Consider the following 18,914-nt stretch of genomic DNA (forward strand, 5'->3'; position numbering starts at 1 on the left):
GGTTTTTTTTTTATTGGGCTGAAGCACACTTATTTCTCTGCACATACTGAGAGAGAAGCAGAAAGTGTCCTACTGAAAGTGCATTAGCTCTCAGCGGGTCTATTCTTTATGAGAGAGACAAAGAGCGAGAGGGAGAGAGAGATTCAGCAATGCAGGCACCCCAGCCTGAGTGCAAATGAGTTCAAGGACTACCTGTGACTTACTGAAGGAGCAATGAGATGGTGGGAAGGAAGAGACACAGAGGGAGACTTGTAACAAAGTGAGAAAGCTAGGGAAAGGAAAATGGCAGGGTGGAGGGATGCAGAGACAAATAGAAAGAAAGCAGATGGATAAACAGTGTGATGCAAAAGAGCATTAGGCCCATGAGCTGATAGCGTGAGATGACACCAGAACACACACACACACGCACACACAGAAAGAAAGATAGAGAGAGAGACTACTGCAAGCAAGAAAATTGCCACCTCTCAACCACATGCTGCCAATGCAAGCTCCGCCCATACAATGACAAACTCGCACTCACTGACACTAGGTCCAGACCAAAGATAGAAAAAGGTGAGTGTACATAGATTTATCAATGTTTTTTATTTTTTTTCCCCGTCACTGTTGCAGAATACTGTGGACTAGACTTCTCTATCCCCAGCCACAGATAACAGCTACTTCATGAGATCAACAAATGCTCCCAAGCCAGCTGTTAGATCTTTGAAAAATTCAACCAGGCACAGGTGAACTGATTTGCTGGCTCTCAGTCAACACATTTTCAGATATGTTTTTTTTTTTTAGCAGACCCGAATGAATCTCTGTGACAGAGAGCTCTAGTTGCTCTAGTACACTAAGCCTCATGGCTTAGTGTATTCCACTGTTCCTACCTCATTGGCTTATTCTGACAGTGCTACACAGAATTCATTAATTTATCTACAGAGATCTATTAATTGGACCAATGAGAGCATCATTTGTTACACCCCCCCCCCCCCCCCCCCCCCCAAACAATAGGGAAGCTTTGCTGGCACAGATAAACTGGGATCATCTTCATTTGTGTGTTTGGCTTCTAAGACCTCAAGCATTCCAAAGCCAACCATGAGATGTAATCAGTCCACCAAGTACCACAAGCTTTCTGCCCAGCTGGACATGCCTGATACAGCTTTATCAGAAGAATAGTAGCTCTGCTTTGGGATTGCCAAGCTCCATGTTCCAACATGGAAAGCAGGTCCAAACATCGTCTATCAAGAAAGTTAGACCAGACCTCTCTATTCCCAAACATAGAATCTAACTCCGTCCGATCCACCTGCGAAATGGAATCTTCAGCAGTTTCTGGTTCTGCCCTAGGGTATTTGTCCAGTTGAACATGTCTGATACAGCTCTACCAGAAGTGTAGTAGCTCCACTCCAAGCCATGAGGAGGCTTTTCATCCCAACATTAAGAGCAAGTCCAGGCACCCTGCAGAGAGACGGTTAGCCCAGACCTCTCTATTCCCAGCAACAGATCCAAACTCCTCCTATCCACCTGTGAGATATAGTCTCCAGCAGGTCATGCGACTGTCCAGGTCTCTGTCCAGTGACCTTCCAGATTTAGCAGAAGCTGACCATGGGCTCATTCTTAGATGCTTGAACCACCTCAGATGGTGACTCTAGCAGTGACTCCTCCAGGCTCACCCAGATTGTTGGGATTATCACCCTATTAAACAGAGACCAGAGTTATTTGAAAGAACCTCATTTTCAATGCCTATACTCACAACCCTGTTCATTCACGTATTTTCCTGGTGAAGTTTGTGGTGGCAACAAAATAAAGTAAGTCAACCCAGAAGTCTCTATCCACAGCTAGAAATTCCAGGTCCTCCTTGAAAATCCCCAGACCAACTGTGAGATGTATATTTTCGGCAAGTCCTGCTTTGGGGGTTTTGTCCTCTGCTCCTCATCATGTCACAGGAAGGAAGATTTACCATTCCTGCAGAGGAATCTACTCTCTTTACTGTCAACCTTAATCTTAAGGTCACTTCCCAGTACATTTGTGTGTTAATGTGTCTGTGAGCTTCTGTCTGGAGGAAGAGGACAGGACAATGTTTGAGTCAGCTAGATCAGTTATAGCACAAACCTGAGACAGCAGAATCTCTCTCTCTCTCTCTCTCTTGTGCACATACACATACTGCTATATGTCTCAGCTTCTTCTATCAGTCTTTTTAATAGCCTGACACCATGTTGGAATATATACTTATGTTTCAAACCCTCAGTGTATTCCCTCTGTCTGTTTTTCTGTCTCTCTTGAACATCAGTCGTCATTTCAAACTTTGTCAATTTAAGGTAAAAATGACGAACGAAGCCACTTAATCATCTCCTAAGTCAAGGTAAACGAGATCCACTCATTAAAAATATATGTAATATATTTTGCATATTTTTATATATGCCCACAGGCTGGGGCGCCTCTACTTTCAGAAAACAGATATATTTTACCAAAATTATGTCAATTTTTTAGGTGACTATTTAACCTCGTATTGGCATCTACCTTCAAAGACAAAATCAACTAAGCAGGCAATAATAAATGCAAAAAGGCAGTTTGTTTAAATACAGTACATCTAAAACCTTTATGGCTAAGTGTACACCCCTCAAAGAGTGAACATTTTGAACGCAATTTGATAAAGTCAGATAGCACAGCCAAACTGACAATCCTAATCAATGCAGTTTGTAATCAGACTCTAGCTGGTAAAATGTTAGAGATACTTCTGCTCATCCTCATCATCATTAAAACAGAGAAGAGCACTCCTTACAGACAATTGTAGACAATTTTTGAAATATTCAAACTACCTAATTACCAATTAATAACAATAAATTAGCCAATAAAGTAAAACTGACTAAGGTTAATAGCAATTATTTACCACGTGGCTGGTATTTAAATGCCAGGAGAGACTTTAGCTGACGGGACACAGCCTGAATGATTTGGATGATACCCAAAGCAAGAACGCTTTGGTTAAGATACATGCAAAAGAGATATATTTCAGTTCAGGAAAATCTTCAGTTTTAAAGCACGGGGAAGTTAATCTAAAAAAATAAATGGAAAAATATTTTACAATACAGAAATGTCCAACTTCTGAAAAGTGTGATAACTTATGTACGGCATGAAGGCAATCAGTCTATAGCACTGCTGAGGTGGTATTGAAGACCTGGTTGCTTTAATAGCAGCCTTCCACTCATCTGAATTGTTGGATTACATTTACATGTAAGAAATTGGCAATATACAAAAAAAAGTTTTAATATTCTAATTTGTGAGATACTGCATATGTATAGCAGAAAATGTCATAGCTTGACCATGCTAATAGTATTTCCAAGCTGCCTCACACATGCAAATCTGTGGCTCGAGGTACACTCCATTATAAACCCATTCTCGTACACAGGGGCAGACTTTAATCTCTAAAGGGATTACCATGTAAATGACAAAAAAAAAAACATTCAAACGATCTGTCTCCCATCTATGCACCTGTACGTAACACACCGCCTCTCAGAAGGAGGCGCTAGACTAGTGACTTTATTATCTAGTAACTTAAGGTAAATGTAAACTTCAAAGAATTTAAAAGCAATTTAAAACACAACGCTGAATATGATTGTATGATAACTGAGTGGAAGATTACTGCTGACTGCTTTTGGGCATTGTTAGGTAATCATAACATTCAAGGAAGCATTTTTGTCTTAAAAGTAAAGTTCACCAAAGGTTGCTTTTAGGTTTGATTTTTTTTTTATTTCAACCATTTACAAAGCTGTGACGTATTAAAGACAGATTCTCAGAACCAAAACCAAATGTTCCCAGAATGTTCTCAGTAAGATCAATGCACAAACACTTTGTTCTTCTTAGTACTGCTCCTGTATTGCCGGTTCTTTTATTACACTCAGTGGTGATATTTTACAGTCAATGCCTGCAAAAGCTCATTAGGTATGTAAAAATAGTTGCAAAGTCCTCGAAGCTTCAAGTTGTATGCTGCACCCACTAATATACAAGTATGAGGGTTAGAACATATACATTTTTTTTTTTACCTGTGTGTGCGCGTGTATATATATATATATATATATATATATATAAAACAAAGACTACAATAAATGAGCAGTTAGATTTAAAAAAGGCCTTTGCCAAAAGAATTAAAACCCATGTACTGAGCGAAAAAAAAAGTAATTAAATAAACGATTTAAAAAGAAATCAAACAAAATGCTAATGTAGCTAATGAGAAGTAAAAACTTGCAGCTTTCCAGTGCAGCACACTCTGTGTTACTCGGAAAATTAGGCTTTGCTTGTTTATTTACTGATGTGACCCGTTTAACTGCTTAGTCATTTATTTTCCACATGGTTTCTTTTTACAGTGCTTCTTTTCAACTACAAGTCTGATTAGACTCCGATCTCCTCACAATTCGGCTGCTCATGCACTTTAAACGATCCGACGGTTATGTTTACTGCATATAACTTCTATCTCCTCAAAACTCTACTCCTAATGTTCTGGTACATTCATTCATTTTTAATGCACACTGGAGAAAAATAAGAGCTTAACACTTAACAAAAGGAATCCACCAAATGTTCAGGAGGAGTTGCAAGTGGATTCTTTCTTTTTCTTCTTTTTTTTTTTATTTTTTATAAAGTTTATTGATTTGTTGACAGTGTTGACAGAGATTGCTGCACAATTTGGTGTAAAGGAAAGTAAGGAGTACTGAGCAAAAGAAAGACATGAGGACCTGGACTCAATGCTGCTTCTACAGTAGTGCAAACACAGGCCAATGTGAATGGATTAGATCACATTTCAGAAGTTCCACTTTCGCTTAAACACACTCCCACACAAAGCAGCATGCTTCAGCTCATCACCACGGTCAAGAGGAGGTTGTAAAAACACTTGGAATCCTGCACTCTCCATCAGAGAGCAGCCATAATTCTTTGTTGTGTGTACAGTGATTAAAATGTTTTTTTTTTTTTTTGCTTCAAGCGAATAACAGACTGATGAAGGGAACTCCCTTTACCTGCCCTGCCCACATGTTTCCATTAAGATCAATAAAACATCAAATGAGGCCAAAGGAACAGACAATGATACAGTTAGTCAACTGTCCAACTTTAATATTGGTTTTAATTTACAAAAATCTCTCCAAGTTCCTCTGGGTGCTCTCAGTCTCTCTCTCTCCAGGACTTGGCAGAGTCTAACGCTATTTGGCATTGTCCGTGAAACTACCATCCTTAATGTCCAAAATGGATTATCCATAGCTGCGGCATACCTTTAATGTCCCAAACAATCCAGCCAAGCTTTTTAAAAGGTCCGTGTTCAACACCATGTCCGTCCTGAAGTGGGCAGTTTAATTGACAACCCAGAGTCCGCTTACAAAAAAAAAAAAGAAAAAGAAGACATATCCACCTAAAAAAAAAAAGAAGAAAAAAAAGCAGGTCCTATTCTACAGTTTTATCAAGCATCGAGGACATGAGGACAAAAAAAAACCTATCACAAGTATACAAGGACAAGGAAATATATATATGTACATATAATCATATATATTTATAAAATGTTTTTATTACTCCATATATACACTTTGCACAAATCGTCCAGGGAGCGAGAGGCTAAAAATGAAGCACTGCTTCATGTTGCATCACAGATCAGTTTTTCGACAAAACAAAAGCAAAAAAGTCTAATAACTGATGGAATCTTCACACACTCGCACACAATCACACACATTTACGCGCGCGCACACACACACACACACACACACACACACACACACACACACACACACACACACACACACACACACACACACACACACACACCTTATAACCAGACTGAATGTAAAAAGGCAAGACAAAACGGACTTCTTCAGTGCCATCCGGTAGCGGTCCTCAGATTTGTTGGAGCGGTCTCTCCAAAAGGTTCTGTAGCAGACGAGTCCAGTATCACAAAAAAAGGATCAAAAACATCACATATTAATTCCCAGTTGAAATCGAACCCCAGCATGGTTTTGTATCTTGGAGTTCTTTGGAGGAAGGGTAAGGGATCACACTCCGGTTCAACTGTTAATGAGCTCAAAATAAGCTCTAGTCGCAGGTCCTTGAATTTAGTGGATCGCTCCAAAACCTAGTAGATGACTTCATACACTGTGGCTTTTTTGTCACCAGATCCTGTAACGATGTATTTGTCATCAGCAGAGATGTCACAGCTCAGGACAGATGAGGACTCCTTAGACTGGTAAAAGAAAAGGAAATAAAAAGTGTTACTATCACCATGATTAAGAAACTCATCATCAAAGACTGACTTAGCCAGAACTTATTTTGAAGCATAATTATTATGTAAAGCAAAGAATAAAAACAATCAGACCAGGTAATGAGATTAATCACTGTCCATTAATTCCATGTCCTAAAGTGTTTATTTCTCTTATACTATAGCACTTTCCCAACAATTACAATTACAACAGGTAAAAAAATAAAAAAATAAAATAAAAATCTATTAACATGAGCACTAAAATACACTACCAGTAAATAGTTCAGACGCACCGACTCCTTCAGGTTTTTTCCAATTTATTATTATTTTTTTCTTTCGACATTGCACATTAATACCGAGGAAATTCAAACTTTGAAAGAACACGTATGGAAATAGAGTAAACCAAAAAAAAAAAAAAGTGCTAAACAACCCAGAACATGTTTTTCACTTTAGATTGTCCAAAGTACATTTAGCACTGATAACAGCTTGGCATACTCATGGGATTCTCCCGTCATATACACAAGGTAGTTAATTAAAAAGGTTTTCACTTCATGGAGGTGCCTAACCAAAAGGTAATCCGTGTCATTTCACTCTTTCTTGACCAGAAAGAAAAGGCCAAGAACTACCTCTGCTGCAGAGGATAAGTTTATGAAAATGTCCAGCCTCAGAAACCACAGGTTTACAGCACCTCAGATTAGAGCCCACATACTGTAAATGTCTCTCGGAGTTCAAGCGGCAAACATATTTCAACATCCACGACTAAGAGGAGACGGAGAGTCATGGTTGAATTGCGGCAAAGAATCCGTGACTTCAGAAGAACAACCAGCAGATGGGACTTGTTAGGCCAAAAAACCACAAGGACATTAAAATCTGTGAAAAACTTTCCTTTAGTCTGATTAGTCAGAATTTAAGATTTTCGGTTCTGCCATGTTTTTATTTGATATAGAGAGGATAAACAGACAGTTTCTCATTGTGTGGTTCTCACATGAAGTGGTTCTCACTGTTTGAGACTGGCACACTTAACCAGCACAGCTACCACAGCATTTTGCAGCGACATACCATCCCATCTGGTTTGCACTTAGTGGGACCATCATTCGTTGTCCAACATGACCATGACCACAAACACACCTCTAGGTCTAGGCTATGTGTCCAAGATGGAAAGTGATGGATGACCCGTCCTCCCTAATCACCCAATCCAAATTTAATTGAAGTAGTTTTAAAATGAGTTGGACCGAAGAAAAGGAAAGGAAAAGCAGCCAACACCTTTGGGTGGTGACTACCACATGAGGCTGACAGAAAATGCCAAGAGTGTACAAAGCTGTCGCCAAAGCAAACAGTGGCAACTTTGTAGAATCGAAACTATAAAATATTTTGAGCCATTTAAAACATTGTATTTTAATAGGTGAAGATATTAAACTGATGACAGAACAATTATGGAATTATGTAATCAATGTTTTAAATAGCTCAAAATATTTTATAGTTGTTCTGTCATCATTTTATTATTTTTTACCTATTAAAATACAGTGTTGACAATAAAAACATTATGTAATACATGTCCAAACTTTTGACTCATACTGTAAACCTGTGATTTGTTAGTAATTCTATCAATGCTGCTGTTAACCAACACCTTCTGACCAACAAAACATGACAAAAGTACTCTGGTATACTAAAATAATAATAACAAAGCTCTTTTGTTTCTTAAATATAGAAGCTTTCGTTCTGGTGGCATTTCAAACGTGTCAATCTCGCGCGAAGGTTCTTCAACCTCTCATGTTGCTTCATGCACATCATCGCCACCTACGCTCTTCCCAGTCAGCGAGTTAAAAGCTTTGAAATTACCATCCCAGCCTGCACGGCTTCTGCTAAAGAACACATCAATCTCGGTCCCATCGGGGCCACACTGCGGTGCGGAATGAGAGCGAGTCAGTTATTGAGTCACGTACCTGGAAAATGCTGGCGCCGTACGGCGTCCTCCAGGCATTCAGCAGATTGTCCTTCCCTGTGCTCACAAACCATTTACCTTCAGAGCGGAAACATCAAGAGTTAGAACGGGAGGAGAGAGAGAACATATGCATACACTCTTGCTGCTCTGAAAGGAAACACTTGAATGGCCAAGGACAGAAGCAAGGTGATGGAGGCATTTCCATTTAAAGCACCAGCTTGTTTTGTGTACAGCCCAGCAGAGCAGCTTAGTGCATGCAAAAAGGCAATCAACAGAAAACAAAAAAGAAAAAAGAAAAAAGAACTATCAGATGCCTTACCACAGTAGGCAAATTTGAGGGAGAGAACACAGCTCTCATGCAGGTGTAGCTGGTATTTGTCTGGTTTGGTGTGGTGGAGAACCTCCACGTTACTGCTCTCCATCCCTACGGCCAACCACTCACCAGTCGGACAGTAGCCCAGAGAGAAGATCTGCAAAAGAGATGTCAGAAGTTATTCACTCACATACGGTCACACTCGGTAAACTTTTCTGGCCATGTTCTTCAGAACTGTCTTGCACAATGCAAACTGACTGCACTCAATGAGGAAAGAGAAAGGTCTATGGGTCAGTCAGTCAAATTTCTAGACATGTTGCTGAAATTAATCTCTAATGAAGACTAGAAGTCTGGCTTTCACGTTTCAGAGGGTCGACACAGCGTGCCCTAAGCATGATAATCAAAGTCATAATTGTCTAAAAACAGCGGTTTTCTGTCAAGTCATGTCACGATTACATAATTAATGAGAGGTTAATGAGTTTTACCTGTGAGGTGAAGTCATGCTGCTGGAGCTGTCGTCCCTCTCTCAGGTCCCAGGAACGGACAGTGTTGTCTAGGCCTCCCGTCCACAGCTTGGTGCCGTCATGAGAAATATCTATACAACTTGCACCATCTGTGTGACCCTGGAACTGCCTGAAGAACCAGCAGCAAAACAAAAAAGGATTTTACACTTTGTGTACTGACTACAGGTGATGTATAAGGACACAATAGAGAGACAGAGATGCAGTGTTGTTGATTTTCCTCCTCTTCCACAGTAATTGTACACAGGAGATTTGCTCATGACAAGCCACTAAAACACCATCCTCACCTGACAAGGGTCTGGTTGTGCAAGTCCCACACGGCGATATTTCCGTCACTGCAGCAGGAGAAGCAGACCTTGGCGTCAGGGCTGATGGCCAGAGCGTAGCAGGCCGGGGCCGACGAGGTCAGCTCAGCCTTGATGCGCGGCGTCTGAGAGGCCAGGTCCCAAATGGTCAGAGTGCTGGCCTCGCCACCCACGATCAGTGTGCGACCGTCTGGGAGCAGCTTACACGAGCGAATGTAATTATCTCTGTTCTAAAGACGGCGAGAGAGAACGAGAGAGAGAGAGAGAGACTGAGAACAATGCGAGTCAAAAAGTGCTAGTTTATAAAAACGCAATTGTTCAAGTACCCTAAGGAAATTTCTTCTCGAATATTCCGGGAACACCATGTAATCTAATGTAATTTTCCCCGCCCAGTCTTTTGTAATGCATCTCCTTCTCGACTCCCTGTAATAATCGGTGCTTTGCAAGAAGTGAAAACAAAATGCCACGGTTTCAAGAGAGCAAGCAGCCTTTCTTTCCGCAGCCTTTCCCTTTCAGCGTGGTGATTATGAAGGTTATTGGAGAAGGAGAAAAGCCTGATAAGAGCTTGGAGCTAAATGCATGCAAGCGGGGGTGGTCGGGGGCGGTTGTGGTGGGTATCTTTTAAAAGGTTTCTAGTTGGAGTTCCAGAGAGGATGCAGCACATTTTCAGATTAACAGAAGCCTGGATCACTGGCAGGGCCGGATCGATAACCGGGAGCTTTCAGACAAATTAAATCACTTTATGATAGCCACTGAACAGCTCATCACATCTACGCTGTCCTTTCAACCCCCCTCCGCCCACCACACCTTTCTCTTCGCTGTGGAGAAATACTAACATGCAGGAAAACTTTAACCTCTAAAAAAAAAAATAATAAGCATCAATGAAATTGCATGAGCTATATCGCAATAATCATTTGAGACGGATTTTTAAGAGTTAAAAAGTTAGTTTGTGTACAGATATAAAACAGATGGCTGTCGATAAAGCTGTCTGTTCCTAATAAAGTCTTAGTAAAGAGGGAAAAAAATGATTAACATTCCAAACTTACACTAAATACCCAGTAACACTGATGTTTGTTTGTATTGTGATTTATTGCCCTATCAGCTTCCCAGGCTATTTAATGGCAGATACATATCAAACATTAAACTGATTTATTAGAACCAATACAATATTATGTTATAATGTAATGGATTTAAGAATTGTGGGAAAAGTAAATAAAAATAAACAAGTATCACATTATAGCATGGCCTTGGCCAGATGAACAAGACTTTACATTAGGTTCTTTAGGTGCATTTTTGATAAATTGTAAAAGTTTCTGATTTTGTCTTGCAGAATATCTTTTTTAATCTTGTTCTGGTAGAAATTGTTTTCTTATGGTATTAAAACTTGGGCAGATCAAAAGTATATGCTTTATGGAAGACATTTTGGAGCTTCTTCATCCTTTAAAAAATATGCATAGGTTTAATTTGTTTATTAAATATACACCTTGTATATACGACCTGGTCGTGTCTTGATTCGGAGGGGTGAAAGCATAGTAACACTGATGATGATGATTAAATTTAAATATATAAAAAAAACTAATGACAGCAGCAGCAGTTCATTAGACCAATTCTGATGCATATTTTTACGGGCTATGGCTGACTGACAGCCTTCTGTTAAAACCTTGCAGCCTGCTATGCCTAAGACCACAATGGTGCAGATGGGAAGTACTGGGATTGATTAGCCCTACAGGAACAACTCACTGGTTAGGGTTTACAAATAAGGAATTATTAAAAGCAACACCGTTGACCTTGCTCGCCAGCTTTTACCCACAGGTTTGCATAATTCTAATAAAACCATGTGCGCGGTACCCGCAGAGTCGGTCTTTTACTTAGCACTAGTCGCTAGTCAAATGTTTCCTACACGTCATTTCAAGCAGCGAACTCGAGCTTAACCCAAAGCCCCAGGTCATTACCAGGCAGTCCAGTTGGGAGACGGGGCTCTTGCTGCCAGGCTGGCTGATGTCCCAGATCTTGACACATCCCTTTCCACCCGTGTAAACGTGGCGTGTTGGGTTGCTGATGGTGACAGCACAGACCACCTCACCGTGGCTTAGCGTGTTAATCTGACGTGCATGGCGGGGGATGCCTGGGCCGATCAGCGCATCTGGAGGAAAAGGGACGGGCTGCATCTGACCGTCTGCACTGACGTGGAACGAGTACGCTCTGTTTGGAACAGAAAGTCAGAAGAAAAAATTGTTTAGTAAAATAAAAAACCTGCACAGTTTTTTTTTTCTATGTAAACCCTAATGTAACATCCAAGTGTCCAATAATAATTGCTTTAAAGTTGCAATGTGTCTATAATAAGTGGTATTCTTTAGGAGACCATGATTTATTGTACTGTATGAGGGGCATTCAAGTTAAAACCTAGTAACTACAAATACTATTACTATGAGTGAAAACAAGCTTTATTTCTCAATACATTTGCCATCTACTAAAAAAAAAAAATTGCATTAATCCCAGCGTTTCATTAGTGCTCGGATACCATCAATTGTTTATATATATAAAATATATATATAAATAAATAAATTATATATATATATATATATATATATATATATATATATATATATAAATAAATAAATTATATATATATATATATATATATATATATATAAATAAATAAATTATATATATATATATATATATATATATATATATATATATATATATATAAACAAGCATTGTAGCGTTTGACTTCCGCAGCTGTACTTGACATTAATACAAACTAATGTTCTACACTACATGTCGTGCTCATATTTATACTAGTGATGCTGTAAAACCCACTAGGCTCCGCCCTCTGAATGCTCCAACCTGAACTGCTAGCTAATTCACGCACATCTACGCAACAAAACATTGACAGATGCACTTACGGTTTTCCTCCAGAGATGGACGTCAGGCCGGTTGGGAGCCCTGGAGCCCGCATGTGAGGATGTGGATCGAATCCAGGCTGTGAAAACAAACGTGCGCACAACTGAACAACAGAGCACAGCTTGTATCGCCACACTAACCCTCTTCTCTTCACTACAGGAAGGCTTGTGAAAACATGCAGGCAGCACTTCTCCGCACTAAGCCAGTCACACCCAGTTCAAAAGATCAAGTGAGACAGCACACACGCCAAGGTGATATTTAAAGGAAGATTATGTGACCGGGAGACGCAGGTGGTGATAGGAGAGAGGGGGAGGGAGGGAGGAATCTCACCATGGGCGGTCGACCATAAGCTGCCGCCGTGGCCGCTGCACTCATCTGAGGCGAGATGAGGCCGTAGACACCTGTACTGGAGAGCGAGCCGTTCATCTCTGGGTGATGACCCATCATCGCAAATGGAGCGGCGTAGGACAGAGGAGTCCGCAGTGCAGGAGCTGCAAAAACATTTTAATACCGTCATTTGGTTTGCCGGAGTGCAACGAGGCACATTTGCATAACAAAGTTTTAGTGAAGCATAGAGCAGCACATCACAGACACTGTTTTGGAAATTTGTTTAAAAAAAAATTATCATAGCACACAGACATACACATGCGCACACACACTAAAGTAAACAATTTTATGTAGATGTGTGCGTGTTCTTACCCAACACCTCCATGCCAAGAGGTTTGGGCCCTGGGATGGGCCTGAGTCCTGGGGTACTGCTGGTTCCTGGGGTGGGTGCGTCGTTGCGTGGGGTGGGAGTGTTGGACTTCAGGCCCGGCGTCGAGGATTTATCATTCTAAACAAATCAGCAGCCCAGAATTACAAAAACAGCCAAGCTAAAAACTGCAAAAGCACAAATCCACAGATGATCAGAGAGCTCTCTCTTGCTAATCCAATCAAATCTTGACAGCTTATTATAATCTGGATTAAATCGACGCTCCTGCACCATCCAGACAGGAAGAGAAGAAGGAAAAGCCGCTTTATCTTTGCACTCTCTTTTTAATCTCTTTACTCGGCTGGTTTATATGCAGAGAAACGGCGAGTCCGTTATCTCTATGATGTCACTGTAATAACAAAGAACTGGCGTAGAGACAGCAGGGCGACAGGGGGTTAAGGCTCGGCTCTTACATGAGCATGATCCTTGGCTTTGGAAGACGGCGTGCTCCCGGATGAAGCCACAGAGGCTGGACTGTTCGGGGCGTCTTTCTTCAGCACGCGGGCTTTGTCCAGGCCGTTCTCTGGGGGAGAGTGGGAGGGGCTTCCCCTCGGAGTGGGTGGGTCCTGTAGAGAGAAAGCAAACATGATAAGTGCTTGAGTAACATTGCTATTTACCTTTGGCTTTCACACCAACACTAACTTTTAAATGTTTACTAACTAGATGGGCGTGAGTGAGGAAAGTAGCACAGTGTCTTCTAATCGCTAATCATATCAAAGATATCAGTATAAACATTGTTTTTAGCGCCGAGTGGTTTACAAACCTCATTGGAAACGTCAACCACCAGGTCATCGCTTTTGTCACCGTCGCTGTCCTACAGCCAAAAAACAAAACAGAAAAAAAAACTTAGGAAGTGTATAGCAATCAGCTACATCAGTAAAACACAAAACCTTAAAGCCCAGTATCTCCACCTCAGATCAGACTTTTTTTTTTTGGTCCAGCGTATTCCATGGGTGCTTGATTGGATTGGGATCTGGGGGAATTTAGTGGCTGGATCAAAAACATTGCCTGCCAAGTCCCATATGCAGCAGGCAATTATGCGCTGAGCATTCTGATACCTTTCTATCTCAGGAAGAGTAAACTACATTTGCTTTCCTGTGGGATCGGACCAGACAGGCTACAAACATAGTTGAGCCCTGGGTGCCCATGATCCGGTCAGCAGTTTACTGGTATATAACTGATAATGTTATTCCGGTGACCTGCCGGCGGTGCTAATGTTGCGGCTGGTCGGTGTATACAAGCATGAAAAACAACCAAAATTCATTAAAAGGTATAGTGAATGATTTAGGTTGGAATGCTGAACATCTGGATGCCGGTGGTCTGCTTTTTTAAAAAACAGCCTGAGAAACCTGAGAAGAGGTGCTTTCTCTAAGTTCCAAAAACAAACCACCAGCGTTGTAAGCATGTGTACTTACGTATCTCAAGTTGTCCTTCTCCTCCATTTTGCGTTTCTTTGGATCCAAGCTGTAATCGGACGAGGCCCTGTGTTTCTCGCTGGCCCTCAGGCTGTCCGACGGCGACACCGAGTTATTCTGCAGGAACGAGGGAACAGAAAGCGGTCAGGGCGTTTGCTAATGACATGACGAAGGCTTAAACAAGTCACAGTGTAGTTTTCTTCATTGCTTAAAAGTAGCTACAAGCAGATGACAATTCTGAAAGTTTGGACATCTATTCATGGCACCTGGAGGAACGTTAAAATAGATCATCGATATTGTGAGACGCTTCTGAAAGGTTTGTTGAAATCTTCAGAACTGTCTAGCTGGAAACGTAACATGCCGGAGCACGCCTTTGTAAAAAAATTATCTACAATCAGGTGGTGTGAGGGGGCTTTGTTATTGTACCAAAAAAAAAAAAAAAAACATTATTTTTTAAAATTTCCTTATAATAGCAGTATATTTGGACACGTTTTTATTTCTTTTATGGCTAAGCAGTCAAACAAGTACTGGCAATTTTAATTTAGGGAACAACACGTCTTTTTTTTTTTTTTAACCTATTTGAAAATTTAATGCTGTGGAATATAAAGTAACCAAGTGAAATAGAGCTGACACTACGGTCAGAGCTTCTGTTACAGAAAAATTAATCAACACGTTATGACTAATTTGATTTAAAACATGTTAAGCTAGAACATCTATTGCTAAGTACTATGATATCATAATGCCACTCACTGCTGCGTAGATTATAGTTATGACATTTAATGACTGTTTTAACACCCTTGGTGCCGCTGAACATCATTCAGAGGCTTGAGAACATAAAAGAACCTCTCTGTAGCCGCAAAGGTACAACCTGGAGGGATGGATGGCGCTCTAAATAACTCTAACACAAATATCAGAGGTAACTCGAGGCCACTGGGACATATGCGTGTGTAAATCCAGCCCTTGTCGAAAGTAAACACGGCCAGAGCAGAGGGTTAAGCTCCATGCCGTGTTACATCAACGCTGGACTGGCAGCCGGAGAGGAGCTCAGGGGCGTCCAGGCTCACTGATGCGAAGCAGGAAGGACAGCTGAACAAACTCGGGGCTGAAGACAGGAGCGGGTCGAGGGGCACTACGCTTCGAATGCTCCGCGCCAACCCTGTAGGCACGCAGCCTCGCCCAGGCACGACACGCCAAGTGGACAGTGAGGCAGGAGGGAAGCGGTCCTGACAGCAAGGATACGGCGACATGATGGGATGGACGAGAGGGAAGGAGGAGGGGCGACCGAGCGAAACGTAAACAAGCTGACCAGAATCAACAGCCTCCCTCCCTGAGAGTTAACCAGCCAGAGGACAGCTTGTTTTCCTCTCCTCCTGTATCCACCAAGCCAAACACAAGCCAACAGTTAACCTCTCTCTACATTTAGCAGGGCTGAACAAGGGCACCGCAGGAAAGAGACTGACTGAGTGTTCGTCTTACCCATGCTGTTTGGCCTTTTGCCAAGACCACTCACTCGCTTTATTGCTCTTGGTGGGTTTCCACCACACAAAAAAAAAAGAGACAGGAAAGGAGTGAGGAAGAGAGAGTGGGTGTACAGGGAGGAGGAAACTGAATGAGGTACTTAGAGACTGGTTTTGTGTGTGTATACAAGAAAGAGAGAGATGGCAAAACAGAAAGGCTTAGTAATGAATCAAAACTATACGATGGATAGGAGAAGAAAAGAAGGGGGGAAAAAAACAAGCAAAAGAGAATTGGCAGCCATATTGGCTGGGCACTCGGTGCCACTGGCTGTGGGCATGCCTGAGCAGGATGGCATCCAACCCAAACCAGAGAGAGGTGCTGCCAGGGCACATATGCCAAGGCCAGGCTCTCACTAGGCCCTATTCATCCAGAAAAGAGTGAGCGAGAGAGAGAGAGAGAAGAGGGGGGATGAAAAGGAGGATGTGGTCAGGCTATGGGAAGTGTCCTCCAGACAGAAAGAATTCTCCTCCTGCCTGGAGATGAAACAAAGAGATGCCGGGCACTGGTGCCAGGCGAAGACTGGCCATGCCACACCACACCTCAATGTAGCCTTTGTCAGTGCAAGCCTACGCGTCTTGTCTCAATCTCATCTTAATCCAAAAATAATAAATAAATCTAGACAGCACTGACAACATGACACGACAGGGAGGAGGAAAGAAAGAGAGAGTGTGTGTGTGTGTGTGTGTGTATATATATATATATATATGTCTGGTGCCCCACAGCAGGTTTAATTGGCTGCCCTTTTAAGGCCGGCTTAACATCACTCAATAAGTGAAGCTGGGACGGCCTATCAGATGACCCGTGACAACAGGAAGGCGCAGAGCGGAATGGCCACTGCGGCGCTAAGCGCTAATCAGCAACAGGCTCTGATTTCTGCAGACATGACTGCACCCATTCAAGCTGCTTGCCAATTACACAAACACACACACACACTCATATCCAGCATACTGGACAAAGAGAATACAAGTGGGCATTTGATACAGAACAGAACAGAGGGATCAGACAATAAAGAGAAAGATGAAGCTGCCTCGGGGGCTGCAAACCTTGCCCCTGTCTGATGAGACAGAAAACAAATGAAGCCTGAATGAAAGCTGGAACGTCCTGCGAGTCTAGAGACACACCGAGACGGAGAAAGGCTAGAACAAGGGGGAGTGCAGAGGACAAATCCTTTAAGACACGGAGTCAAAGTCTTTTTTAATTGTGATGAAATTATAGGAGCTGCTAATCCCTGGCCTGTGCCGTCGCTCATTTTTCACCTGGATTAAAGGCGACGCAGGATTAAACCCCCCGACTCCATTTCCTTTTCATTACTTTATTTAAAAGGGCTTAGCGTGCAGTAATGCGGCTCGGCTCTCTAATACCACGCGAGGAGCGGCCGTCGGCAAACAGAGTCAATGTCAAGCAGATGCCCTCGTCACACTCACCGTGCTCGACTCCCGGTCTGCGTTTGCGCCCATGAGGGAAGAGGAAGATGAGATTGCAGGAGGCAAACATGGAAAAAATAAATAAATAAAGTTAGTACTTTGCATTTCATTTAAAGTCAGTCAAATTCGACATTTATACCGTATGATTTCTACTTGATAATGAGCAATGAAGTCTGTGTAAATACCTCTGTGCTCCAGATCGTGATGATTCTTCTCGTCTTTGACCGGTAAGTGGGCCTGACTTCCCAGCGCGCCGAGTGCGAGCAGACCGGATCCGGCTCCTGTGACTGGGGGAAGGCCGGGGGGCTGCAGGCTGGAGGGGTGAGGTGGCAGCTGGACGGGCGGCCCGTGTGCCGCGTGGGAGAGGTGCTGGGCCTGAAGCTGCTGCTGCTGTGGGAAAGGGCAAGAAACACACAACACAAACACAAAGAGAAGTCCAAGTGGGTCGCTGGGAAAAGGTACAGAGACAACAAATGCTGGAGAAGCGTGCGTGTACGCGCACATGTGCGTACACGCACCAGGACACTTGAGTTAGTCTTCAGATTGAACCTCCTTTCCATCCACAAGGTGCAGATTGAATAATTCGTATTATAACGCTGAATATTAATTATTAAAAAAAAAAAAAAAAAAAAAAAAAAACTGCTACAAGCTTGCATAACGACACATCACATTAGCTCATGTTTATTACTCCATTGATTTACGCTTGCTTGAACTTCTGCATTTTTGTTACATCGATAATCTTTCAGATCCCCTACACGCTTCGAGTCTTTTTACATGAGGGGGATAAAAATACCCCGTTGCCATGGTGACAAAAACAACACCGTTTCCGAGTCCTTGGACTCTGTTCCAGGTTCAGGCTTAAGCACCTTGTCAGTGGAAAATGGATTCATGAGAACATGTCCAGGAGCGCTGTGTCCCAGCATCCGCTGTTAGCAATACATCGGCTGAACAGTCGATGAAGTACGTTATAGAGTGCAAATCATGTCAATACACACACCAAAAACATCTGAGCATTAAGGAAGAAATGAGAAACGTTAAGGCAGTACATTGTTTTAAACACGACTCAAACCCATAATTAACTGATGAATTGAATCACTGAATTAGGTGTGTGCGAACGAGAAAATCAACAAACTCTGCTAGAAGCCAGGTGCAGAGAGAGAGAGAGAGAGAGAGAGAGAGAGAGAGAGAGAGAGAGAGAGAGAGAGAGAGAAAGAAATAAAACAGGTCTAAACTCTTCGACACGCCTATTTAACAACGGGCAATTAGCTGTTACGTTGTGTTCTTGTTAATTCAGTCATCAATAATGTGGCCGGAACTAAATAGTCCCCATTTACAGCTGTGAAGGAGAGAGGTAATGACGGGGAGAAAAAACAGAGAAGACAAAGAGAAAGTGAGAGAGAGCGACAGAAAGAGAGAGAGGAAAAAAAAAAAAAAAAAAAGACAACTCTTGTGCGGTGGGAGTTGTTAATGAGTTCTGCACCATAAGAATCATAAAACTGCCTCATTACAGATGCATCGCCTCCCTCCGGAGAGACACATCGCGAAATAAAGAAATAATCGTCAAACCATGCCGTGTGACAGAATTAAGGCTAATAAAGATCTTGCGCACACGC

The 18,914-nt window shown here is 42.0% G+C and overlaps 1 protein-coding gene across 4 annotated transcripts in view; it reads right to left on the reverse strand.

Moving 5' to 3' along the window:
• Window positions 1-5,746: 5,746 nt before the first annotated feature.
• The window catches only part of tle3b (TLE family member 3, transcriptional corepressor b), a 32,329-nt gene continuing 19,161 nt past the window's right edge, over window positions 5,747-18,914 (reverse strand). For 2 of the 4 annotated variants that reach the window (XM_053492053.1, XM_053492051.1), the window contains exons 8-21: window positions 17,487-17,688; window positions 17,302-17,318; window positions 14,360-14,476; window positions 13,708-13,758; window positions 13,358-13,510; window positions 12,890-13,025; window positions 12,521-12,681; window positions 12,193-12,269; window positions 11,236-11,485; window positions 9,266-9,513; window positions 8,943-9,090; window positions 8,464-8,614; window positions 8,146-8,222; window positions 5,747-6,187 (exon numbers count right to left, since the gene is read on the reverse strand). In XM_053492053.1, the coding sequence (XP_053348028.1) occupies window positions 6,080-6,187; window positions 8,146-8,222; window positions 8,464-8,614; window positions 8,943-9,090; window positions 9,266-9,513; window positions 11,236-11,485; window positions 12,193-12,269; window positions 12,521-12,681; window positions 12,890-13,025; window positions 13,358-13,510; window positions 13,708-13,758; window positions 14,360-14,476; window positions 17,302-17,318; window positions 17,487-17,688 (1,896 nt within the window). In that variant the 3' untranslated portion in view covers window positions 5,747-6,079. Of the gene's footprint in view, window positions 6,188-8,145; window positions 8,223-8,463; window positions 8,615-8,942; window positions 9,091-9,265; window positions 9,514-11,235; window positions 11,486-12,192; window positions 12,270-12,520; window positions 12,682-12,889; window positions 13,026-13,357; window positions 13,511-13,707; window positions 13,759-14,359; window positions 14,477-17,301; window positions 17,319-17,486; window positions 17,692-18,914 lie in introns of all 4 variants that reach the window. The other 2 variants (XM_053492052.1, XM_053492050.1) reach the window with 1 other exon arrangement.

The sequence above is a fragment of the Clarias gariepinus genome, chromosome 3 (assembly GCF_024256425.1).
Source record: "Clarias gariepinus isolate MV-2021 ecotype Netherlands chromosome 3, CGAR_prim_01v2, whole genome shotgun sequence".
Taxonomy (NCBI): Eukaryota; Metazoa; Chordata; class Actinopteri; order Siluriformes; family Clariidae; genus Clarias; species Clarias gariepinus.